This window comes from Canis aureus, chromosome 29, assembly GCF_053574225.1.
Source record: "Canis aureus isolate CA01 chromosome 29, VMU_Caureus_v.1.0, whole genome shotgun sequence".
In the NCBI taxonomy this organism is placed as follows: Eukaryota; Metazoa; Chordata; class Mammalia; order Carnivora; family Canidae; genus Canis; species Canis aureus.
The window spans coordinates 5,212,212-5,238,718 of record NC_135639.1 but is presented as its reverse complement, the minus strand read 5'-3'; the positions used below and the strand labels follow the sequence as shown (position 1 = coordinate 5,238,718).

Sequence of the window (26,507 nt, the reverse complement as noted above, 5' to 3'; positions counted from 1 at the left end):
CCGTCCTTCCATTGCTGGGAGCATATTCCATTTGTGATGGGGTTTATTGGCATTCCTGTAGTGCTCTGCTTAGCTCATCTACTGGGGGCGGGAAGTGGGGAGATGGATGCAGTGTCAAGCTCTATGAGGTCTGATGCGAACCCTTTATGCCTTCTTTTAAAGCATGTGATTTTCCCGGGTGCTGGTGACGAAGCGATTTCAGAGTACAAGTCTGTGATTTACTACCAAGTAAAACAGCCACGTTGGTTTGAGACCGTTAAGGTATCATTTACATGGTCATTTTATCCCACAGGGTTGATTATGAAATGCTCATTTGTATCCCAAGGAAGTCCCCAGCTCCCACCCGACCGGGGGCTGCTCGCCAGCGGGCACCCTAGGCAGGCAGAGGAGCTCTCCCAACAAAGTCGTTCAAGGTTGCTAAGGAACCATGCCGGCATTCCGTGGAATACATTTACTCTCATCTCCTTTTGGACATAAAAATAGGACTTTCATGGAGACAAATGACAGAGTCCTTTAAAGATAGCTATTATCTTTCTCTTCTTGGGTCTGTTTTATGTGTGGCATGCTGTCTTTACACCAAATGGGAAAAAATAGAGGTGACAATATATGGAGGACATTGCTGGGGAGACAGGTCCCGGGCCATGGTGTGGCACTCTGCTCTCCTGGTGCGTCAGGTGGATGTCACCCCGGCAGCCCACTGTGGCACACACACCCCAATCCCTGAGCCAGCAAGGGCTTGAATGTTGGAGAACCCATCTTGGGGTTGGCCTTAGACTACAGATGTGAGATAGGAGAATTTGGGGCCATCTTAGCTTAACGGCAGCATGGGGCGGGGGGTATCTTCTTTGACTGAATGTCACACCTGGAAAGCTTAGTTCCTGTTGCCGAGGGCAGGTCCCCGCGGCTGCGGCGGGACCATGGATACCGCCGCCAAGGGCTAGCCTGAAAATGGCAACTTGTGAAAATAGGCTCTTAAGAGCGAGGATGTGAAACGTCTACGAAAACTTCTGTGGGCTTGCCGAGTCGGTTTGACGTCCCTTGCAACATTGTCTTATTTAAATTTTCCAAAAGCATTTCTGCCTTTGGGAAAGTCCTACAGGGGGTTAGGCCTACGTGTTTTCATCCCTGCAGGGAGGAAGGGTGTACAGTTGCACAGCATCTCCAGGTAAACGAACCATTAACGTGAGTACTGGGTACCCGTGCTGAAACTTCCTCTTTCAACTGTGCAGGTGGCCATTCCCATTGAGGACGTCAACCGCAGTCACCTTCGATTTACCTTCCGCCATCGGTCGTCCCAGGATTGTGAGTAATCCCTTCATTTTGGCCCATGTCATTTGCGAGGGAAAACTGGGGGAAAGCTCAGCAGGCTGCTCTTGCCACTTGCTCTGGATTGTTCTCAGTTGTTCTGGATCGTTCTAGAACTCGGTTATCCTAACACAGTGCGGTCTTAGTCCTTTAGCTCATTCCTGCATTGACCTGTTTCCGGAAAATGTTATTGACTCTCATGGAACTGATTACAGGAGATCTTCATTTTCTTCTTGAATTTTTCCTGCTGCTGCTTCCTGTTCTTCCTTTCTGTTTCCTCTCTTCCGTGTGACTTGTAACGCTGTTCTGTCCATCAGAAAAGTCACTGAGACACGAGTAGGTTTCAGAAATTGGCCCTTACTGCCCTTTGTGTTGGAATGGAAAACCTCGAGATCCATTTTGTCTTGGTGGGCAGCCCCTGATGTCTGGCTTCAGGCCACGCTTCTCTCAAAGGAGATCTTACTATAGTGCTGAGTGATGCTGAGAAGCTGGGAGGAAGGGACTGGGGTTCGAATCCCTCCCCTTTCAAAAGAGTTCTTTATTGGTGACTGGAGTTTGTCTTGTCACCCTTGTTATTGTCTATAAGGACGTAGCCCTGTGCTAGACGCTAAGACATCATGACAGGCAGCTATATCCTTGCCCTTGGTGGTCTGTATCCACTGGGGAGGGAGCTGAGATTTGGGGAAATAAGGAGAAGATTGGCTGCATTGTGTGTGCTGTAGCTTTGAGGGAAGGGGTGGTCTGGGGGCCCATATTTGTCACAGATAGCCCCATGGAGGTTGGGGCTGCTTGGGTGGGGATCCTCAGCCCTGGCTCTCTGTGTCCGCAATACTCTCTCTGGAGGATAAGAGTCCCTAAGGGTCTTGACCAAGTAGTATGGAGGCTGCTGAACCTGTGGCACGATGCCCGGTGTAGGGCAGGGGCTCCTTAGAAGCCACTGCAGTGTGGTTACGTGTCTATCCTTCGTACTCTTTCTGCCCAGGGGCCTGCCTACCTGGGCCCTTTTCTCAGATGTGGCACCTGCAGTGGTAGGGGTGCCGGAGAGCGAGTACCTGTGCAACGGCCTGATGCTGGGTGAATGTAGACTCCTCTGTGGGTCTGGTGAGGAGGCAGGTGGACCCTGCTGGTCTTCAGAAGCGTTGGGGAGGCATGTTCATGCAGTTTGTAGGGCTGGTGTGGAGAACGTGTATCAGCCCGAAGATGTGCACAAAGGGTGGGCTGAGGCCACTGAAGAGGTTGAACCAAGGGATCTAGATGGCCCAGGGGCATCATTCCACTTTCACTCCTGTCCCACTGTTGAAGCATAGCAGTGATCTAGCTAACAACGGGTTGGGGTTCCAGGGCTAGGCAGCATGGAAAGTGGTACCTGGCCACTGCATGCTTGCCTGAGGACCAAAGCCAGCCCACCCGGTGGCAGATGGAGGTCTACTAGGTGTGCATGGCACCCCTTGATGGCCAGAACTTTGGGGTTAGAGCATCTCATGTATTAGCTACCATTCACACGCTCTTACCATGCTCCTGGCACGAGCAGTTTTACCATGCCATCTGGATGAGTGTTCATGACAGTCCCCTATGCCATCACTGTGGTCATCCCTCTACACTTTACTGTGGAGGAGCCTGAGGCTCACAGACCCCACCTCAGTGGCCCAGAGTCACCCTGTTCGTCAGTGGGAGGGCTCTGGTTCCAGCCTAGTCTACGTGCCCAAGTGTCCCACTCCCATGCCTTGTAGGCACGGCGAGGCCACCTCTGTCTACACCTATCTGCTCTTAGTTTAGCACCTGCTGTCTACACCTCACCTAGAAGGTTCTCGGAACTTCAGTTTGAGTTGAGGTGTGAGGTCAGTCTCAGAGTATCATGGAGAGGATGGAGCAGGGTGTGTTGTTGGAGACACTCAGGACAGGTCTGTCCTCCGTCAGGGGGCATGTGGGGAGCGTGGAACGGTTGGGGTGGGAATGGGCCGCAGCGGGGGAGGTGGGAGCACTGGAGGGGCAAGGACAGAGTTCTGGGGTCAACAGAGGACTGTATCAAAGGCACGTTCCCCGTCTCCAGAAGGCTTCTTCTCTCTGGTTAATAAATTGCATTAATGCAGAGGGATATCTTCTGTAGCATTTTAATTTTCAAAATCCTTGTTTTTCTAGTTAGTTTTAAGTACTCATCATAGACAAGATGCTGTCACCCGACAAACCACCACACATTTGCATAATTAATGAAGCTCCGTGGCCATGGCTTGTGTGGTCTTGGAACCATGTTGAGCATCAAGAGTGTGAGGCTGATGCAGTCCTGAGCTGTCTGCTGCGGGAGTGACAGCAGCCACTGGGACCTCCGCAGGCTCCCGGAACGTGGACACGCAGGGTCCGGAGATAGGACATGTCTCCTGTGCAGGCCCCCATGTCCCCCAGGCCAGATGAGCTGTTTTTCCCCTGGAGGGAGGTGAGCATAGGGCCCAAATCCTGGGCTTTCTCAGGCTGGGATCCATCCCTTGGGGTGTGAAGTTTGGTGCTGATGTGACACACAGTCCAGAATGTCATTGGCCATTCCAGATGCATCTGCTCCTATTTTACCCGGACTCGAGAATCTGTGCGGCTCCGGGTCCAGCCGGCCAGGGCCTGGGTTTCCCTTGGTCATAGGGGGCCTGCCTGGGTCTGGCAGCCCTGTCCCCCATGCCCTGGGCATCCTGTAAACTTACTATCTGCTCACAGTGGCTGCTAATGAGCATGTAATAAGTGAGTCCGTGGCCTTGATGTAAATGGTAGGATGTTAATAAAGGTGCTTGCTGTTGTACTACTTAATAGTAGGATCAGGGGAAGCCGGGTGCTAACGGGGATGCTCATGTGTCCTCTTGAACCATGGCTGCTTTCACGAAGACACGTTTATGTGTTTTCCACATGAGCTCAAACCTAGAAGGATCTGTTCTTTGTCACCTGAACATGGAGATAGTTTACGTTTTGTGAGGCCCTTTTGCAAAGTTATTTTTTTCCCCAATTCCTAGGATACATGTTTTCTTTTGCCTTCATCCTTCTCTTTATTTTGATTGTTCAATCATTCCTTCATTTATCTAATGAGCTCTCATTTCTTGAGCACCTACTGTGTGCCAGGCACTGCTGGACACCAGGACTGCAGAGGTTAACGAGATACGTTACCTTGTGCAGTGGTGGTGACTCAGGGAAGATATTTTGAGCCCCTGACTCAAGGTGGGTGGATGTGCTCCTTTCTACATTGACCTCTGTCTTTTCATCTCTCTCTTTTTTAAAGATTTCATTTGAGAGAAAGAGAGAGCATGAGCGAGTAAGCAAGCACAAGGAGGGGGAAGGGGAGAGGCAGAGGGAGAAGCAGACTGTGCTGAGCGGGGAGCCTGACACGGGGCTGGATCCCAGGACCCACCCTGAGGTCATGACCTGAGCCGAAGTCAGAGACTCAAGTGACTGAGCCGCCCAGGCGCTCCTCTGTCTTTTCATCTAAAAAGAGAATGTGGGATGTATAATTTTAAAGATTACAGCTCTGAAACTCGTTTCCATGCCGTACTCAGTTACATCTTGCGGAATCCATGCCGAATCTCCTTCTTCAGTGGAGACTCCTTATCCGTCCCTCCTACGCTGGCCCCTGCCCCGCTACTTCCCAGCCAATTGGCCCTCTACCCTCCGACAGGCCAAGCCTGGGTCCACTTAGGGACTCTGCATTTGGCCATGACTGTCCCCGGAAGGTTTGCACACTGGCTCCCGTGTTGTCCGTCTTCTCAGAGACTGTGCCCGCCCATCCAGCCACTCATCCCTGTTCCCATCATTCCCCTTTCACACGTCACTGGCAGCAAGTGAGAGAACCAGTTGGTTGGCATGTCCCCAACTAGGACAGATGTTTACAGAGTGCCTAATAGATGGCAGGCACTGGGGAAATAGCGGTGACAAGTGTGCAGTGTCCCTTTCCTTCCAGAGGCCTGCAGATGAAACTTAACGAAAAGCAGCGGTTTCTCTCTCTCTCTCTCTCTCTCTCTCTCTCTCTCTCTCTCTCACACACACACACACACACACACAAACACACACACACACACACGTGAACCTGGCGGGGATAAGGACTGTCGTCTTGGTTTCCTCCGGCCACCCTAACAGAATAGTCCAGGGGGCTTGAAACAACATAAATGTGTTTCCTCACAGGTCTGGGGGCTTAAGTCTCAGAGAGTACCAGGGCTACAGCACCCTGGGGTCTGGTGGGGATGCTCTTCTAGGTTGTGAACTCACACAACGAGGAGAGCTCTGCTGTCTCTTTTTTTTTTTTTTAATTTATTTATTTATTCATGATAGACATAGAGAGAGAGAAAGGCCAGAGACACAGGCAGAGGGAGAAGCAGGCTCCATGCCGGGAGCCCGATGTGGGACTCGATCCCGGGACTCCAGGATCACGCCCTGGGCCAAAGGCAGGCGCTAAACCGCTGAGCCACCCAGGGATCCCCTCTTTCTTTGTTTTTGAAGGGCACTGGTTCCATAGGCTCAGCACTCCCCTCTTATGACCTCACTAACCTTAAGCCCCTTCCTACAGGCTTCATGGCCACTGTGGTCACATGGGGGCAGGATTTGGGGCTCCAGCACCAGACTGCAGGGGACACCATTCAGTCCATAGCACTTAGGAAGAAAAACGCATCAGGGCATCAGGGGAAGGGAGAGAGTGTGACCAGGTTATAATTTACTGTGTTAGATGGGCTGGTCACCAAGGAGCAGGTGATCCGTCAGCCGAGACTTTGAGTGAGGGAGGGAATGAGTCTCACATGCAGGTATCCGGGGAGGAGCGTTCTAGACAGAGAACGAAATTTCACATCCGTGTGTTCACTCCACTTGGATTTATATTCGTGGATGCCACGAGGAATCTGTTTTTTCATACCGAGAGCCAGTTTTCTTAGGGAATCATCTGTCCCAACTGGCCTGTCCTTCGTCGTGTGTTTCCAGACCCTGTGGCTCCCTCTTCTCTGCGTGTCCCATTGTTAAGCTGCACTGTGGTCTTTGTGGTCATTTCCAGTCACTGCTGGTTTCTAGGGTTGCAACCTATCCCCCGCCTGGGCTCTCCTTCAGCATCATCCTGCTGCTCTTGACCGTGGGAATCTGTTGTGTTCATGACAAAATTCTTCCATGAGATTTTGATTGGAATTCCTTGGAATTTGCAGATCAGTTGGAGCACCGGTGGTCCCTTTGGGAGGAGTCTTTCTTCTGGTGAACACTGTCCATTTTTCCATTTCCTTATATTTCCTTTGATTCAATGCGGTTTTGTCATGTTTTCACAAAGGTAGCCTTTTAATGTGATATTGCCATGACGGCAGTTAAAGATGATTGATTTCTCTTGCAGCCAAGGATAAGTCTGAGAAAATATTTGCACTAGCCTTTGTAAAGCTGATGAGATACGATGGGACCACGCTGAGGGACGGAGAGCATGATCTCATCGTCTATAAGGTACACACCGCTTGCTTGGAGCAATATTGCTGGTATGGACTGCTTCGCTCCTCTCTGGGCTTCCTGGCCTCAGCTGACTGTTGCCCGTCTTTGAGAGAAAGCATCTCTTTAGCTGCAGTCGGTTATGCAAATGCCCGTTTCAGATGACCAGCCTTTTTGCTGATCTGATGAGAGAGGATAGTGTGCAATAAATGTTAACCTGAGTGAATCTACACGACTAAGGGAAATCGTTAAAATAAACAGTTTAGCAAATGATAAAGAGCAAACATCATGATGGTTAAAAGGATAAAGGATAGCAAGGGAGAGAGGAAAGCATCAGGCGGCGTTGATTTTGTGACTTGCTTTCGACGTGCGTGTCATCAAACCCACAGGCGGAGGCCAAGAAGCTGGAGGATGCCGCCACGTACTTGAGCCTGCCCTCCACCAAGGCAGAGTTAGAGGAAAAGGCGCACTCGGCCACGGGCAGGAGCATGCAGAGTCTTGGGAGCTGCACCATCAGCAAAGACTCTTTCCAGATCTCCACGCTTGTGTGCTCCACCAAGCTGACTCAGAATGGTGAGTGTGGGGACGGAGCCTTGTTCACCCGCAGCTTTCCTTCTTCAGCCCCGTCCTTTCCATGCTCCCTGTCAAGGAGTGGAAGTCCTGCAGGTGGTGGAGTGGGTGCTGGCCCGTGTGGGTGTCCACGGACCAGAAGGGGGCCTGGCATCCACTGCACTTTAAAATTCGCTACAATCGAGTCCCACATCGGGCTCCCTGCAAGGAGCCTGCTTCTCCCTCTGCCTGTGTCTCTGCCTCTCTCACTCTCTGTATCTCTCATGAATAAATAAGTAAAAAACAAAAACAAAAAACACTACAATTTTGGTCTAATGATTAAACTTAAAGCGAGGTAAACCAGTGGGGTTGCTGTAAAAGAAAGGTTTTTGGCCACAGGAAGGTGGCATGGTATAAGGGAAGACACAGGGGATTTGGAGCCAGACTGAGGACCGGGTATTGAGCCCTTGGAAATGTAACCCTGGAAGTGACCTTGAACCGAGGCCCTGTGAAACTGTTTGAACCTCATTTCCCTCATCTCTGCACCCATGTAGGTGTAATGTGTGCCTCAGACGGCTCCGTGAGGATGTGAGCGTTAGGCAAACTGTATGATCTGAGGCGCCCACTCTGTGTACGTCTTCCCATCTCCCAGCTATTCACTGACATAATTACCACTTATCTTTACTTTTAAAGGTTGGTTTTAATGCTATTTCTGGTTCCCCTGGCCGTGAGATAAGGCACCTGGCTGATGGAATCACACCGAAGCTCAGTGTCAGGTGGTGCCTGCTCGGCCTGTGCTCGGCCAGCCAGGCTGCCTTGACTTGTTAGCACTGCTTGCAGACTCCCCAGCAACGTGACTGTGTGGCCAGGGGCACTTCTCATTCACAGCACACTGTCTGGACGCAACAGAGGCTCCTCTGCACACTTCCTACGTTTAAAAATTGCATCCCCCAAATGTGACCATATCACGGCTGTGCAGAGTGACTTACTTTATGCTCTCTCGAAACTCAGCTTGAAAATCCAATTGTTTTCCTCTTAGCAACCCAATATGGATTTCGATTATTAATGTTTGTTGGTATCTTGAATTGTGTCCCTGGGGATTGTCCGTAAATCTTGGTGGTAGTCTTGGATTTGCCTGAGGAACGGTCATTGTTTGCACTGTAACAGGATAAATGCAGCACAGAGTAACCTCATCATCGGGAAGCCATGGCTTTGGAGTGGAGAGCAGGCCTGGTGCTCGGTGCGCAGGGCCTGTTCACGTTTTCCGTGTCTGCCTTCTCCCCTTTGCTGTACAAACTGTGCGTCCTCACTGCTTGTCTTGTGAGTCAGCTGTGGGGAGGAACGTGTCTCTCAAACGCATGAAGACCATTTGGACACATCTCTCTGATGCTACTTCATCATCATGGTTTGCCCGAAGCATTATGAGTTACCCTTAGCTGGTGGTGTGCAGTAATCTCCATAAACAGACTCGAACCCTTCCCTCAGCATCGGGTTCTGTGCAAGCAGGGAGAGGGCTGCAGAATGCCCAGGGAGCACGTGGTCAGCAAGGCAGGTGCTGGTATGGAAAAAAGGGGGACTCCACAGGTCAAACGTTATTCTCTGGATATGGCTCTACTAGTTTGCTAGCCTGACAGCTACACGATCCAGGGCCTCACTAAACTCAGGGTAATGGCATCCTCTCTGGTGAGTCGCTGCCCTGTATATGTGGCGCTTCAGCTTTTCGTTATGTGCCAAGACAAATGAGAGCGGCTGTGTATTGCCATTGTCTCTACAGGCAATACACAGGATGGGTAGGAAGCCACCCATCTTATGCATCGGTCATGCTCCAGAAGTATGTTTGGAAGTTGTTATTTGGGGCTTGAACATATTTTCCCATCAAAACAATGTTCCAAAGAACAGTTAGGTTGGGAGGCCCACCCACGGAAGTCTCAAGCCATATATTGCTAGAGAAGGGGACAGTGAACCAGAAATCTCCCAGGAGTGTGATGTCGACCCTCCTCGCACCTCCTGGCTCCTTGGCTGTCACCAGTGACAGGGTGGTTTCCTCCCTGGAACCGAGGGAGCGAGTGCCCAGCTCTTGGCAGCAGCTGTTGCTGGGCAACAAGGAGATTCCGGGGTGATCCTGCTCATCGAGAGCGAAGGGGACATCTTTTGGCTTTCATCGCACACCAGCCAATGATCCCTCTTTTCGGGATGGTGGTGTGGCAGGTGGTACACAAGATGGAGCTGCCCCGCTTGGCATCTGAGCACTGAGTCCCAGATTCTCATTCCGGGAGTCATTTTTTCTGTGACCGTGATTTGTTCCATGGGAGTTCCATCACTTAGGGGAAAAGCGGTGGCTGAATTATTCATCGAGGTTTGTATTAAACATCTCTGTTCTCAGCACTACCGGATGCTTTCGGGGATAAAAAGAGAAGTATAGGATGGGATTCCTCTTCTCACTTGGCTTCCTATGTAATTAGAAGTCACGAAACACAAGATGACCATGGGCCAAACTATGGGTGGCTTTGGGGGAACAAGGGCTGGGACGAGGAGGTGTGCCGGGCTGACCCGGGTACTGGGGCCACCGCTCACCTCTGTTTTCTTAAAATGTGCTCCCCCTCCTCAGAGACCTTCTTCCACTGTTCACTTCCCAGTTGTTCCTTTTCTCAGATTTATAGTACAGAGGTCAGCCTCCGCCTCCCTCCTACCTAAGGCACCACTAAACTTTGCATGAATGGAATCCAGATTATTATCTACTTTCCATGAAAGGAAACTCTTCTGACATGGAAATCTCCCTTAACCCTGGGACCAAGAGCATGTCCAGGCAGGATGTGGCCTTTGTCATCACTTCACCATCCTTTAGAAAGGACGATGACTCGTTACCTTTCATTTAGAAATGAGAACACGTTAACTTTTACCATGGGTGGCTAAAATTTTCACATCCAGATCCTCTTGTTGACCGACCGGTGTTGTCTGTCTTCATGCTGGGCCTCTTGCTGAGCATGTTCGCTACACGACACCATTTAATTCTGGCACCAGTCCTGCAATTTGGCAACATCGTACCCCGTCGTTCAGATAGGTAAACTGAGGTAAGGTTGCATGCCCAAGGTCAGGGAGTGGTAGCGTTGCCTGGTGGGCATTTGAATTCTACTTACACATGGCACGGTGCTTCAAGTTTTGTCCTGTCTTCATGTCCACGGGTCCCCTTGTCAGCTGTACTTGGGGGTGAAGGCAAATAAATGAAAACGAATGTTTGGTGCTCATCATGTGAATAATGCCTTTTGTGTGGTTCAGTCCTCAAATAAGTATTTTGTGTTCCCGGAAATCCTACCTATTGCCAAAATTGTGTGTTTCTTCTCAGTATTAATCAGGGTTTTTTTTTTTGTTTTGTTTTGCTTTGTATTTATGGAGACACTCTGTGTAGCTAAAGTTTGTTCCCATTGAGTATAAAAGGTAAATTGGATACACTTGCTAATTGTGTTATTTTCTTCACATAATGGGATATTAATATAAGTTCAAGTGAAGATTGTGTGGACACATGTTCTTTCCTAGAGATGCTTTGGCTTCTGTCTTTATGCCTTAAGAACGTCTTGCTGCCTTAAACAAAATCATTTCTGGACATTGTCTTCCACATTTAGTCTATAAAAATCCATCTATTCAGCCCGTGTTTTTTTCTATTAGAAAACAACAAAAATTCAACCATCAGAAACAAACAGCCGTGGAAGGCCAGGCCAGGGTGAGGGCAGCAGTTGCCCTGCAGTTCAGACTTCCTGTCACCTTACAGTTTCTGTACCTGAATGCACATTTCTTATTGTATGTTATTTAATTAAAAGAAAAAAAAAAAAGCCACGTTCTCAAGTAGGAAAAATCCACTTGGTAGAGGATTTCAGGGCAGGACTTTATGCGTGAGCAGCCTTCTTCCAGACTCTCTGCTGGGCTGAGTTTACCTTCTTGCAGATTGGAAAGGCCAGCCCTTTTTTCTTAAGCTCCCCAATGTATTTTTGTTTTTTATTTTTTTGAAAGATTTTATTTATTCATGAGAGACACACAGAGAGAGGCAGAGACAGAGGGAGAAGCCAGCTCCTCACAGGGAACCTGAGTTGGGACTTGATCCCCGGACCCAGGATTATGCCCTGAGCCAAAGGCAGATGCTTAACCACTGAGCCACCCCACCCAGACATCCCTCCCCAGTGCATTTAAAAAAAAAAAAAAGATTTATTTATTTGCGAGAGAGGGAGCGAGAGAGAATCATTGTGAGCACTTGTGAGTGGGAGGAGGAGCAGAGGGTTTGAGAGAGAGCATCTCCAGCAGACTCCCCACTGAGCGAGGAGACTGACCTGGAGCTTGATCCTCACACCCTGAGATCCTGATCTGAGCCGAAATCAAGAGTCACTACCCAACCCCCTGACTCACCCAGGTGCCCCACCAGATGCATTTTTAAGCATCACTGTGGATATAATTTCATGGGAAATGCAGTTTCAAATGATGAATTCAGCCATACCAGGTGTCAAGTATGTTCTAGAAGGTTATGAAGTCTTAAGTGAGCAAATGTTTCCAAATAGGGCTGATTTTTTTCTGTTTCAAAATTGTGTCGAGACCCTCCCCTGATAGGTGACTAAGGGAGCTGAAGCTCTTTGCTAAAACTTGTTCTGTGTTTTCAGTGGACCTGCTGGGGCTCTTGAAGTGGCGTTCCAACACCAGCTTGCTGCAGCAGAACTTGAGACAGCTGATGAAGGTGGATGGCGGTGAAGTGGTGAAGGTAACACAGACCAGGGGTTGCTTGTTATGTTTTTCTTCCACGTGTTAACAGATCTGGGCACTCCCTCCATGGTAGCATGGGGCTCTGGTTATAATCCCTCCAATGGATGTTAACCCACACCTGTAAATGGACAGACTCTGGCTTGGATTCCAGTTGAGGGGGCTGACTGGCTTCACAGTGAAGGAAATGGGCTCTGGGATCAACCCAGTCTTGGGTTCTGGCTCCTCTTCTAGTGGGTCCTCAGTATGGGACGGAGGAAGGTGAGATCACCTCATCCAGGCTTACTTTCTCTTGCTGTATAATGGAGATAGCAGTAATACCTGCTCATAGGGTCGTTTGGAGGTTAGTGAGACACGTAGCCTGGATCTGGTACACAGGGGGCGCTCAGGCAGTGTTCAGTTCTCTTGTTACCATCTTACCAGTGTCGTTACCCATTCCCAGTATCAGCCCAGGCTCATGATTCACCCAGAACTTCTGCAGTTGACCTGGAGAGATGGGTGGTGTGTCAGGAAGGTCACAGCCTTGAGAGTCTTGTCTTGGCCGTTTCTTTCCCCCATGTGATCTTGGACGCATAGCCTCACACAGAGCAGGCTCTGCAGAAATGTCAGGTACCCTCTTGATTCCTTATCTGCCTGATAGGACAGTCAGACCACCAGGGTGATCTGCGATCCCTTGGAGCACTCCAGTTCTGTAATTCTTCATTAGGGAAACGTTGCTTCTCATATTAGACCATTCTTGTCTCTCATTGGCTCCAAGGACTTTTCCTTTTATTTATTTAGTTTTTTTTTTTTTTTTTTTATTTATTTAGTTTTTAAGATTTACTTATTTATTTGAGAGAGAGAGATGCAGGAGCAGGAGGGGCAGAAGGAGAGGGGGAGACAATATCAAGCCGATTATTCACTGAGTCGGGAGCTCGATCCCAAGACCCTGAGATCCTGACCTGAGCTGAAACCAAGAGCCTCAACCGACTGGGCCACCCATGTGTCCTTTGTCTTTCATGTAAGGAAACCTGTTTCCAAATTTAGCATGTCCCATTTGGCCTGCAGACGATAAGCTGGTCCCCACTGGTGGTGTTCTGTGAACGAGGTGTCTACAGCCCGGTCTGTCTGTCCCTGGCTCAGTCCTTTGCTCTCCATGAGAGATGCTTGCAGAAGGATACTGCCTTATCTCTGTAAAAATTAATTACTTAAAATGGCCTTAATTAAGCAGCAATGTGGTTAACTTCAGTATAAATTAATTTGGTTGCACCACTTTCTGAAATTCATTGTATAACCATTCAAACATATCCTTGCTAATCTTCTAATTTTAATCATCTTTTGAGGTTCTTGTCTGCTACCTCTGGCTTGGACAATGTTAATTGCATTTTAAACTTCCCTAGGTTCTGGAACTTCCCTGATTCGGATGGAAACTGAGTGAATAAGTTAATGTAACTTTAGAAGATACACAGTTAATGAGAGTTTTGTCCTTTTTCATTTTTAAATCCCTGTATCACATCAGGAATTAGCTGTATTTCTGTTGGCCTGTTGTTACACGAAAGGAGAGGACCCAGAACCATCTTGTCTTCTGGTTGTCCTTCACTCCCCTTACCTCATCTGTTACCAGATCCTGTTGTTCAGCCCTGGAAATGTTTTTCACCAACCTGCCTCCTTCCAGTGCACTCGTACCCCAGGTCTGGATGGCTGGTCTGTCCATCACTGGCGCATCTTGTGTACCCAGTAGGTCTAGAAAGAAGGGACTTGCCTAAGGCCGCACGGCTGCTACTGGGAGCCAGTGCTGGAGGGATTCCTAGCCTGCATGGGGCTCCTTTTTACTCTTTGAGGGTGCTGTAGACTGAGCTTATTCCATTCATTCAAACCCCCTCCCCTGTATATATTTTTGACTGATAGTAGAGAGATGACATTGATTGGTGATGAACAGTATTTGCTTAATTAGTAAAAGATACAGTTGCCCATTTTGATGGAAAATGAAAATGATGATTTGGGGCCTCCATTGGCTAGTCTTAGAGAGCGGGCGGGTGTCCAAAGAAATGCGTTTATGGCTCTGTGTGAGGGGCCTCCTTCAGGATGTGGTGTCCCTGTGCCCCTGAGGCTTGAGAGCCAGGTCGGGGAGGCTCCAGCTCTCTGCCACCATGTTTCTGTGCTCCTGATGATGTCATTGGTCTGGCTGGGATGGGGAGGAGACCTACTGCAGGGGCTCTGTGTGAAGCGAAATGAGCCAGGGGTTGGCACCTGGTGAGTCCATTGGTAGTAATGTTGGGCAATTAGCAGATGGCGTAAAGTTTTGACCTTTGCAAAGATTTTACAAACTGTACATGATGGGAGATAATACAAAAGTGATGAGCTGGTATGGGCCCCAATGATTGAGGGCTTGGTAAAGCCCTTGATGTTCAGACCAGAGCACCTGCTGGATGAGTTTGTTTCATTTCCCCGCTGCTTGACTGTGATGATGACACTTCCTGGATAAAGTAGGTGGTGGGTGGTGGGTGGCACAGATGAGGGTTTGGGGAGCCTGGCTGGCCCAGTCCGAGGAGCCTGTGACTTCATAAAATGCACTCTTAATTCGCTCAGGTCCATGGTGGTAGTATATTCTAGAGCTGTGCAACCATCTTCACTGTCTGATTCCAGAACATTTCCGTCACAAGAAAAAATAACCCTGTAACCTGTCATCAGTTACTCCCTACTGTCCCTGCAACCATAATTTACTTTCTGTTTCTATGGTTTTTACTATTTTTGGTTATTTTATATCAATCAAATTATACAATATATAGCCTTTTGTGACTGCCTTCTTCCAGTTAGTACAATGCTTGGATTTCAGAGCATGACGTGGCATGTATCAGAACTTCATTCCTTTCTATGGCAGAGTAATAAATATTCCAGTGTATGTATACGCCAGTTTGTTCTTCCGTGGACATTTGAGTCCCACAAAATGTTTCCCACATTTTGATGTTTATGAGTAAACCTGCCATGAATATTTGTGTACAAGGTTTTGTGTGGACACAGGTTTTCCATTCATTTGGCTACATGCCTTCGCATGATTGCTCACGGGGCAAATGTACATTTAACCCTTTGAGGAATTGTCACAGTGTTTTCCGACACCATTGCACTGTTTTACATTTTCACCGGTGACACGGAAGGGCTCTGGTCCCCCCCCCATCCTTGCCCACACCTTCTGTGCTACTTGCATCTTGATGATAGCTGCTCAGTGGGTGTGAAGTGCTACCTCACTGTGGTTTCGATTTGCAGATCCCTAATGACTAATGATTTATGTATAGTTTATTCTCTTTTGGGGCCATTGTTCTGTCACGGGGCATTCTGTATATTCTTGAACTCCTCCACCAACGGGGAACTCATTCCCTCCAAGATAGTCTTTCTTGGTCTTTCGCTTCTTTCAGGGGAAGGTGGAGGTGAAAAACTTGGAAGCTGGTTTCTGGGTGTGACATACCTTTGGAGTCTCCTAATTTTTTCTTTCCTTAATTAATTCCTGATGGTTTGTCATTCTGTATTCTCATATTTATTTGGTGAGTTATCGTAGGCTATACAGGGAATTTCTAAATTACTCTTGAAAGCCATGTGCTTCCTGGTGTCCTGCTGGGTGCCCCAGTTTCAGAGTCCCACACCTCCTCCATCTATGGGCATCTTGGTCTGTGGAAGGTCCTTTATTATCCTCAGCTTGAGGTTTGTCCCTGTGTGGCTTCTGTCCCCTCCTGAGCTCAGGTCCTAGACTCAGCATTCGGGAGGAGACAAGGCCAGTCTTCCTAGAGCTGTTATTGAGCTGTTTGTCACCAGACTGGTGAAGACCAGAGAAAGGGTTGGAGGAGTCTTATGGGGAAGGGACCATAGGGCATGTCCCTGTTACAAGTCCTCCTCTGCTCGGCTCAGGGTGCCATGTCTTTGGTTCTGAGTTCACTCATCTCAGTTTTCATCCTGTGTGTCTAATGGCTGGGAACAGTCTCTAAAGTGCACAGCTTCATTGGTGACATTTGGGAAAGGTGGGTGCCTGGGGTATGGCCACACCCCATGTGTGATATTTATTCTAGGTTGGGGGACAGTGAGGTGAGTTTACTTTGTCTGCTGACATTTGGTGTGTCTGCAGTTCCTCCAGGACACCTTGGATGCCCTCTTCAACATCATGATGGAGAACTCCGAGAGCGAGACGTTTGATACACTGGTGTTTGATGCTCTGGTAAGAGGCCTCTACTTTTTTTCTGCTCAGATGTTGAGGTGCTTTTCATGATGCAGCCTTTGAAGCCAGGGGAGAGGATCCCTCCCAGTCACCTTGGAAGTGTTTTCCACACTTCCAGTGCAGATGATTCAGAGGAGGCTTGCAGTATTTTACTAATGAAAATATTGATTAATTGAACAGGTGTTTATCATTGGACTAATTGCTGACAGGAAATTTCAGCATTTTAATCCTGTTCTGGAAACCTACATTAAGAAACACTTCAGTGCAACATTAGCCTACACGTAAGTTCATTTTTGTTGTTTTAAAACCAATACTTCATTTTCTGTGTTTGTTATTAAGTGCCTTGTGCCTTTTTCTTTTCTTTTTTAAGATTTTATTTATTTATTCATGAGAGACACAGAGAGAGAGGCAGAGACACAGGCAGAGGGAGAGGCAGGCTCCCTGTAGGTGGCCCAATGTGGAACTCCATCCCAGGACTCTGGGATCATGCCCTAAATCAAAGGCAGACGCTCAGTCCCTGAGCCACTCAGGCATCCCGAAGTGCCTTTTTCATATACTTTTGTCTCTGGTTGTATATTCGCCCCGCCACTCCGCCCTCCCCCCCCCCCACCCCCAGTCCCCCAACTCTGAATTTACTGGGATAATTTTTATTATTGTTTCCCTGTTAACAGATCTGAAAATCTTGCTGAAAGGTGGTATGTGATAGATTATCCTAACACTCTGAAATAAATTCTTGTCCTCCTCTATACCTTCCATTTGTCTTTGAAATTTTCAGTTTTTGTTCCATGAAACTGATGTAGGCCTCACTGCAGCTTCCCAACCAGCTTTTGGCAAATGAGTAAATGGATATGTTCCTGATTTGAGATTATTGGTTGTTTAGTGTGAATAAAATTCAGTTCTGTACTTCTCAGTGTATCTTTTTGCTCTTTAAAGAGGTCCTTCCTTTTTGTTCTAGATGCTTCCGCTGCAACTCACTTGGATTCTAACTGCCCACCCAGGTGTTCTTGACCTGTGCCCGTAACCCCATTCCTGTCCCCGGGTGTCTATTAGCAGCCGGAGCAAGTGTGGGATTTCCGGGACTGAGAAGTGGCTTGCCTGTTGTTGACCAGCACGGTCTAGGAACCAGCTTCCCCTACAGCTCTGTCACTTAAAAGTTTAAGTTTCTTAACCTCTCTCGGCCTCAGCCTTCTTATCAGTAAGATGGGCATGGTCTTAGGGTTTGTTGAGAATTTTCCTTATTAAAAAAAAAAATTTGTTCTTAAAGATTTTATTTATTTGCGAGAGAGTGAGAGAGAGCATGAGTTGGGGAAATAGCAGAGGGAGAAGGAGAAGCAGACTCCCTGCTGAGCAGAGAGCCCAATGCGGGGCTCAATCCCAGGACCCTGGGATCATGACCTGAACCAAAGGCAGACGCTTCACTGACTGAGCCAGCCAAGCCTCCCCTTTCTTGAGAATTTTAATGAGTTATTACATGTTAAGTGTTTGGAGTAAATCTTGGCACTTAGAAAGCACGAAGCAATTGTTAGGTTTCATTATTATTAGAACGATTAGGATGAGTTCCCTTGTGCCTCTCTCACAGTGGGATTTATTGGCGTTTATTCCAACTTTGAGATGTGAGAGTTGCAATGAAAAAAGATTTATTTATTTATTTTTTATTTTTATTTTTTGAAAAAAGATTTAAATAATTTCCTTAAGAACATCCTCCCTTAGAATCACTGGAAATGGTGTGTCTTGACCATATTCAAGTCAGAATCTGTTTCCTTGCCTGTATCCAGCCACGAGGCTCAGGGTCAGAGGTCTGATGTGCCTGCTATGTGTGTGATGTCTGTCATCCTGTCCTGGGGCTCTTTCCATGCCTGCCTCTGGTGCACATCTATGCAAGGCGGTGGGTAGAGCCCCAAGTGGGCAGAGAGCTTTGTGCTTGCTAATAAATGTTTGTTTAAAAAGATTTGTTCTTTTAGTGGAGACGTCCAGTTTGCACTTGGGACAGGTCCTTTGAGACCCCAGGGAGGGCGAACCACATGGCGTCCTCTTGCTTTGGCAACCAAGCGGGGTTTCCTGGAGTGGCCTGTGAGCTGCTCCTAATGAGGCGCAATCGCCAGCCGAGTCATGTTCACATTTCTGCGTCTTTGTTGAAATGTGGCCAAACAGCTCTTCTCAGATTATCTCTTGTATTTGAAATTCAGAAAATAAGCACAGTAAGTAAGCTTGCCCTGCTGTTTTCCAGACCTTCGGTTGGCACTGCTCTTTCTGTGCCTTTGTCACATGGGGCGAAGGGAAGGTTGGGGACTCTTTGGCAAGTTCCTGAACGGAAGAAACAAAAAAGTGCTGTGTATCTTTCAGATAGGATGAGACTGGGTTGAGAATCCGTATCCTCCCATCCGGCCACTGTAATCTGCAGAAAAGGAGATTCGTTTTGGAAAATAACTGTTTTTACCATGTTTTGATAAAGTCGCCAGCCCCAAGCAGTTCCTGGGCATGTGAGTCTGATAGTTAAGCCATGGCATGCCAAAGGAGGTAACTGTGATTCATGCAGCACTAGCCTAATTGTGGAAGATCCTCTGCGCTGATGGAGTGCTCACGGTGGTCTCTGGGCCGGGGACGCTCCTCATGGAGGGCCTCCCAGCCACTGCCCCATAGAAGCCTCGGCAGGCATGGACCTAGGCTTGACTCTCTCCCACATAGTTTATCTCTTTCCTCTGATGCTGTTGAGATCATCAGCCTTTCTTCACAGAGGACTCTAGGAGAAGAACTAAAAGATGCCTGGGCCGCAGCCGCGACCTCCCGGTTCTGTTCTCTGGCTCCCTGCATGGGTGGCCCAGGTGCTGGAGCCCCAGCGGAGGGACCAGAGCCCAGCCAGGCGAGAAGGGAGGGAGGCATTAGCTTCGGGGACCCTTCTTTCAAAAGACCAGCCGGAATGGGCTCCTTTCTGTCCACAGAGCTTGTTTTCCTAGAGCTGGTTTAGGGCTTGCCTCCACTTAAGTGATGCTCCATTCTGTCTGTTCCTCTCAGTTAGTGCCAGGGGGAGGCTCGATCTTTCTGCCATTACAGATGGCCTGGCTCATGTGGATCTGGGTCTTTGGACTTCCTCATTAATTTCCTGGGCCTGGGTCATTGTCTTTGCAGATCATTCCTTCTGAATTCTATTATCTGTCTCTCTCTCTATCATCTATTTATGTATTTTTGATTAATCTGTTGGGAAAATACCTAAGACGTGTTCTATGGAGTATATATTTATTGGGATATCCATGGGTTTAATAAGAAATTGTGTCTGCTCAGTAAGTATGAGAAAATAAGTTAAATCAGGTGAAACAGCTTTTATGGGAGGGCTTCGGATGCTCTACTGTGCCTTGAGAACCACCAGAAGACCTGTGTGGTGAGCTGCCCTTCCCAACAGGGGAGCCAGGGGAGCCTCAGGGGAGAGTGCCCTTCTGGCCGGGCTTCTTCCCAACCACCTTGCAGGGAGGCTCTTCTGGAAGTGTCAGATTTCTTTGCTAGGGTTCTGCAATGTGATGAGTCTTAGAAATGACTTCATGTCCCCTTGGTCACCCAGAAAGCTTATTGTTGTGATTTATCAGGACAGTGGTCATGCTCAGGACTGTTGTGGGGTCATCCCTAATGCCAGTTACAGTAGCTCTTAACAGGTATCTTAACAGTAGTTTCAACTAACAGTCTGGTGTATACGGGCTCACGACTTAGCTGGAAATGCTGGCATTGCCCTACCAGGTTATTTTTATGAGCATAATGAATATTTAAAAAGCCACAGTGAGTTCTTGTTGATGCCTTGAAAAGTTGGGGATCAGAGAAGTTTGCTTAAAGGGGTAATCTTGTTGGTTGTTGTCATATAGACTGCACATAGGGGGCTAGTTTTTGGAGAATAATAGTGCAGCCCAGTACCCTAAAACCAGAAACTGTATTATAGTTCATTTAGCTGTTATTATATGATTTAGAAGCATTGCTTGAGGGTCAGCCTTATAAATAATAGACAACGATTATTAGTTTATGGGCCAGTAATAGAAAATGTAGAAGTTTCTGCAGAATTAAAAGTCATTTATTGTCATCACTGCCTCTGTCATTGGAAAATAATACATGCTTGATGTCAAAAAAAAAAAAAAAACCATCACAAAACGGGTATGGCTATGAAGAGAACCTCTTCAATTTTATGTAGCTGTTTATCTGTCTAAGCCTGGGCTTCATCACTTGTAAATTAGGGATAATATACCTGCTCTTATACCCAATTATTATTGTTATATTCTAAAGTAATAATTGTTGTGTTGTTGTGAAGGTTAGATTTAAATGTAACTTAAATTACATTTAAATGCTTAGAACAGCAACTAAAACTTAGAAAAACACTTTTTCTCTGTTCAGATCTCGCTCCTCTGAGTGTTACCTCATGGCTCCCTTTTAATCCGTCTCCAATATGTTTTATAAATATTCATCTACTGACAAGTGTGAAGCAAAATAACAATAATCCACTTGTGTATTTCTGCCCCAGTGAAGAACTTGAGATACCGTAATCTTCTGAACATATTAATTAATTTGTGATCCCATTGTGAATAGGAAGCTGACCAAAGTTTTAAGGAACTACGTGGACAATGCCGAGAAGCCGGGAATAAACGAGCAGCTGTACAAAGCTATGAAGGCTTTGGAGTATATCTTCAAATTCATCGTGCGCTCCAGGATCCTGTTCAACCAGTAAGTGTTGCCCATGCCGGGCCTCTGAGAGGATCTTAGGACATCTTTTCCTTCCTTCCTTTTCGTTCTCTCTTCCCCTCCCTCCTTCCCTTCCTCTCTTCTTTTTCCTCCCTTGCCTTGCTTTCCAGAGTGGCAGAACAATAATAGATAGCTGTTCCATGTTGGGGTTGCCCACTTGTAGTGTCACTACTCCCCGTGCCGTGAAACGTAAGCACAGGTTTGAGCAGCAAGCCCTGTTCCTGAGCCTGAAATGTGTGCATGTGAGTAAAACACTGACCACTGGGAGGTATTCCATATTCACCAGAGGTAGTGCAGGGTGTATACCGAGGGCTCTGAAGTTCGTTTCAGTATATCTTCCTCCAGAGAAAAGCCTTGAAAATGCAAACAATTAAAATAAGCATCAACAAGAGGCCAGGGATCCCTGGGTGGCGCAGCGGTTTAGCGCCTGCCTTTGGCCCAGGGCGCGATCCTGGAGATCCGGGATCGAATCCCACGTCGGGCTCCCGGTGCATGGAGCCTGCTTCTCCCTCTGCCTGTGTCTCTGCCTCTCTCTCTCTCTCTCTCTCTGTGTGACTATCATAAATTAAAAAAAAAAAAAATGTTCAACAAGAGGCCAAAACCAAGTTAAATTGCCTCACTCGGGAAGACTGGGGGGCTTCCTCTCTTTCCTTCCTTCAACCAGAATAATATTTTGTTTCTAGAGAGACGGTCTCATGTGTGGAATTGCCAGGTGAATGGACACTTAGTTGATTAGCTCAGTGACTTCTTTTTCATCCTATCTGGATGAATTTAGGAATTGTTTTTGAACCTGAAAGTGGCTTGGGGTGTTGATAACTTTGTTATTTTATAGAGAACGTTAATATGTTTCCAGGTATCTGTGATTAAGAGCTGTGCTAAAACCAGAGCTTCCTGGTGGCCCACAATATGTAATTGTATGAATGAAGAGATGTGGAAACGGGAGAGATTGAGTGTTGAGTGTTGAAGTGGACTCTGCTTTTTTTCTGTGGGAGGACAGCTAGCTGCATTGGGTGACCTACTGTGAGTGATGCTGGTGCACGTTGATTATTCAAGGTTGATGTTCTTGTCGTGAGGTCTACACACAGAGATGGAGTTATACAAACCGACGTCCCTCTCATTTAGACAGCACACATCATCTTTTTAAAAGCACGATGCTCTTGAAATGTCTGAGTGAGAACTGGTCATTGAACCAGTGTCTAGACCCAAATTAGCCCCTCATTATTCCTCTTTATCATTGTTGCCCTGAGCTTGCCTTTTCCAGAAGCTCTCAGAAGGAAGGGAGGGTATTCAGAATCCAATCTTGTGTACACCGTGGTGCAAATAAAGCCAGAGGAGCAAGTTATTGACTATGTGTAGATCTGGAAAAGTCATACACAGGGTAGGACCCATGTTGATTACAGTGATGATCAGTGGTTACAGCCTCTATGTTATTGGTTAAGGCTTATTGTCCTTGTGTTCTCTCTGAAGTTGACATGATGTAGACAACAATCTCTACACTACCATTATGTGAAGACACAATGGTTTGAGGTCACATGCTGTCATCCTTGACTCAGGCATCCAAGGCATGCTCTTCTATTTTGCTAATTCTGGGTAGGCATGAATCTGGCTGTAGACCGAGCTTTCTCTTTGCTTTCTTTTTTAAAAGATTTTGTTTATTTCACAAAGAGAGAGAGCATAAGCAGTTGGGGGGAAGCAGTGGGAGAGGGAAAAGCCCACTCCCCGCTGAGCTGGGAGCCTGACGTGCACAGGGCTCAATCCCAACCTCAAGACCATGGCCTGAGTTGAAGCCGCTTAACTGACTGAGCCACCCAGGTGCTTCTGAGCTTTCTCTTTTCTTAAGGTCAAAGCCATTAATGATTTTTCCACTGTCAGTTGTGAAAGTTGACCAAGTAAAGTAGGTTTGTTTTCCTGGATTTAATTTTTTTTCCAATAAAATTAATTCTATGAAAATGCACTTCTTGACACCCTCTTTTTTTTTTTTTTTAAAGATTTTATTTATTTATTCATGAGAGACAGAGAGAGAGAGGCAGAGACACAAGCAGAGGGAGAAGCAGGCTCCCTGCAGGGAGCCCATTGCAGGACTCGATCCCAGGACCCCAGGATCATGCCCTGAGCCAAAGGTGGATGCTCAGCCACTGAGCCACCCAGGCACCCCAACACCCTCTATCTTGCTTTTGTGTATTTCCCCACTAACTTTAAATCATTAATTACTCTAAACCAAAACCTACAGTGAGGTGAGAGCATGAACTTGAAAGAACAGAATAGTTAGGGGATATGGATAGATTTTTCATGTTTTGTTGGAAGAATCTTAATCTTATACAATTTATAATCAGTGTGACATTGAGTCTGGGGTTTGATGATGGTCATTTCCGTCTTGAGCACACTGGCTGACTTTCCTTCTCATTCGGAGACTAGGAATCAAAAGAAATGAAAAGAAATTTCAAAAGAAATTATGCATTGATAATCTGTGTTCTTATTATTGTAGTAAACGCTGTAATCTTGTACAAAATCATGCAGCTAGAGAAGACTGGTGTCACCCAAATGGACCAGTGGCAACGTTATATCTTATTCTTGATCTCTTTCAGTCTCCAGATACAAATGACATGATACCTTAGACCCACGGTCCATAAATGTTGTTGAATTTGATCACTCTTAGAGAGGTTAGGACTAGGATTGGCTGCTGTTACAGAAAAACCTAGCTTAACATGGCTTAACCAGATGAGCTTCACTTCTCCCCACCAGCATACGTAACATGGGGTCCAGAGGAAGATCCTGGAGTTCTTGCACTTGATCCCTGGTTTCCCCATGTCCTTGGTTCCTTTTTCCCTTCTGTTCTACCACCCTTAGGGTCTGTGTCTGTGTCTTATGGTTTCAAGGACCGCATTCCAAGCAGCATAGAGGGGAAAGTCTGGTGGAAACAGCCTTCCAGTTACTCCCCTCTTAAAGAACTTTCTCAGTCCCTATGAAGTGTCATATGCTCTCATCTCAGAACTATGTCATATGACCACTCTAGATGCAAGGAGGTTGGTAAGGAGTTTTAGATGGGCTTAGTGATGCTTTCAACAAAATCAAAGTTCTTTTAGTAAAGGAGTAAGGGAGAAATATCTATTGGATAGGTGATTAACATTCTCTTCTCATGCTTTTAGCCTGAGTTTCTGTTACCTGACAGCTCAGAACGCCCCTCGCTTACTCTGGGTTCCAAAGTCCTACTTAATTAGGCCACTGAGAGCTTCTCTCCCTGTTAGTTTGGGGGTCAATTTCTGAGACTCCTGTCACTAGAGTCTCTTTGGCTTTAAATCACTGGAGCCCTATGTGACCCAAAGATGTGGTTCAGTCTTATTGTGCTACGCAGAAGTGGAGTGAAATGCTCAATTGATCGTTGCCTGCGACCCAGGGAAGCGTTTATGTTTGATGTCCTTAGGAATGCCTTTGCTTTGGCACTTGGCAGCATGGTGTTGGCACAGACCGTGGTCCTGCTTGCCTGCCTTTGTTCTGGAGTGGCCCCTGCAGGAGCCATGGCCTGATGGCCAAAGGAGTCCTTTGCTGGGATAACTTATTTGTCAAGAGCTGACACTGTCCAGGACAAAAGTGCAAAGAGGTCATAAGGCAAGTAGCAGCAGTTGCCAAAGGGCAGTGAGGCTTCCTAAGGCTTCCAGGGCCCGTGTCTGGGCATTTCAGACCTCATCTGAATACTGTAGGGAACACAGAGATTTTGATGATGAGGTCCCCTCCCTCCCCCCTTCCTCCCTTGTCCCTTACTTCTCCTTTCCATAAGTACTTAATGAGCTTTGGAGTCCTGACTGTATCCCAGACTTTAATAGTTTATTGACCTTATTTTTTTCCTAATTGCTTCCTAAATGTGTATCTTGGCTGCCTTCTATGATTCCTGAGGGCAGAGAGGAACATATGTTTCCTTTAAAATTTAGAACACAGTTGCAGCCACATTATGTAGATAAGAGAATATTTCTTAAATTTAAATCCGTAGTCTAAAACTGCTGAGAACCCAGATTCTGAGGGGGGAAAAAATCATAGCCTTCAACTCATGGACTACAGGACTAAAGACTTAAGAAGGGTTTTATTCTGCTCATCCCCACTCCCTGTTGTCCCACTGTATGTTTCAGTAGCTCTTCAGCTGTGATATCAGAGGGATGAATTTTAGATGAAATAATATTCCTGTTTCGTAGAGGCTGCTTAAAGAGAGAGCGGTCCTGTGTCCTACATGGGTGTCGGGAGTGTTTGCTCCTTAACAAGTTCTGAGCAGCTCTCCTGTGTGGTGTTTGCAGAGCTGGGGGAAAAAGCAAGCAAGGGTTCCCATATTCTTACCTGCACCACATTTATTAGCTTGGGAGAAAGACAATTGTGCTCACAGCTGGAGTTGACAAGAGTTGTTTTTCTCTTTGCAGTTGGAATAAACGTTAGAGTTCTTTATTTTCCTTCTTTTTTCAAAATGGTGTGCTGTGTTTTCAGGTGATGTAGTAGCTTTGTAAAATTCCCAGATAATTGACAGTCATTATTCTTCCAAAGAACAAAGAGGTGAAATGTTGGAGATGAAGATATGGAAGCTTATCCCACTATCTTTCTCACTATGCAAATCCATACTTTCTGTTTTGTTTAGAAGGCTCGTTTTGTTTTGAATTGAGAACAGCAATTTTAAAACTCTGGCCCAAAGACATTGGTTCAGAACCCACAGAAAGATTCCTGACAGCCAGGGGCACTTCTCCGCTGGTTTTTGTTGTTTGTCTGTGTTTTCTGTGTGGGTGGATCACATTAACTGGAAAGCCAGAAAACAGACACATCCTGCATCAGACCTTCTGAAGTAAATTACTGAAGCTAGTTATTGCTGTGTTCTTCTTCTGTCTTCCGGTGCTTTCTGGAGGCTTTGCCTGTCATCTGGTGTTAGCTTTGTGCATAATTAGTTATTGATCATGAATAAGTTGTTGCAGATCTGTCATTCTGCCATCATTTCCTGGGTCACAAAAATAGAATGTAGTTAATAGACAACAATCTCGTCATTCCCTGATAATGAAAACTTACCATGTGTAAATAGAGCAAGGAATGATAACTAGGTCTTACTCATCTATCTATTTACTGATATCCCTCTGAGTTCTTTCCTCACCCTTCCTTCACCTCAAGGTGGGTAAAACAAGTGACTGTTCTTGGTGTATGTGATAAAACCAAGAGGTGAGACTCTAGAGGCGTCCCTTTCATTACAGAAAGGTGCATCAGTGGGAGTGCTGTAAAATACCAACCATTTCTGTGTTTTAAACATGTTGATTGGCAGCAGAGAAACTAATCATTAAATTTTCATCTTTGAGGGATTCTTGGTAGAAATTTCGATATAATGAAGACTCATGCCTCACACCTTACAGATTTTGAAACTGTGTTATTGGAGGCATATGGATTTAGGATTGTGATCTCTCTCTTGTGGATTTACAGGCACAGCTCACTTTATTGCTCTTTGCTTTATTGCACTTTGCAGATACTGTGGTTTTTATAAGTGGAAGGTTTGTGGCAATCCTGCATTATGCAAGTCTGTTGGCACCATTTTTCCAAAAGCATTTGGTCACTTCCTGTCTGTGTTGTGCTTTGGTAATTCTTGCAA

At 46.7% G+C, this 26,507-nt stretch overlaps 1 protein-coding gene across 2 annotated transcripts in view; it reads left to right on the top strand.

Annotated features, from left to right (window-relative positions):
* DOCK1 (dedicator of cytokinesis 1) overlaps positions 1-26,507 on the top strand; it is a 493,559-nt gene that overhangs the window by 96,725 nt on the left and 370,327 nt on the right. For both annotated transcript variants that reach the window (XM_077877225.1, XM_077877224.1), the window contains exons 15-22: positions 163-261; positions 1,230-1,302; positions 6,635-6,738; positions 7,110-7,293; positions 11,913-12,010; positions 16,103-16,192; positions 16,373-16,473; positions 20,753-20,887. In XM_077877225.1, coding sequence (XP_077733351.1) covers positions 163-261; positions 1,230-1,302; positions 6,635-6,738; positions 7,110-7,293; positions 11,913-12,010; positions 16,103-16,192; positions 16,373-16,473; positions 20,753-20,887 — 884 coding nt within the window. The remainder of the gene's footprint in view (positions 1-162; positions 262-1,229; positions 1,303-6,634; positions 6,739-7,109; positions 7,294-11,912; positions 12,011-16,102; positions 16,193-16,372; positions 16,474-20,752; positions 20,888-26,507) is intronic.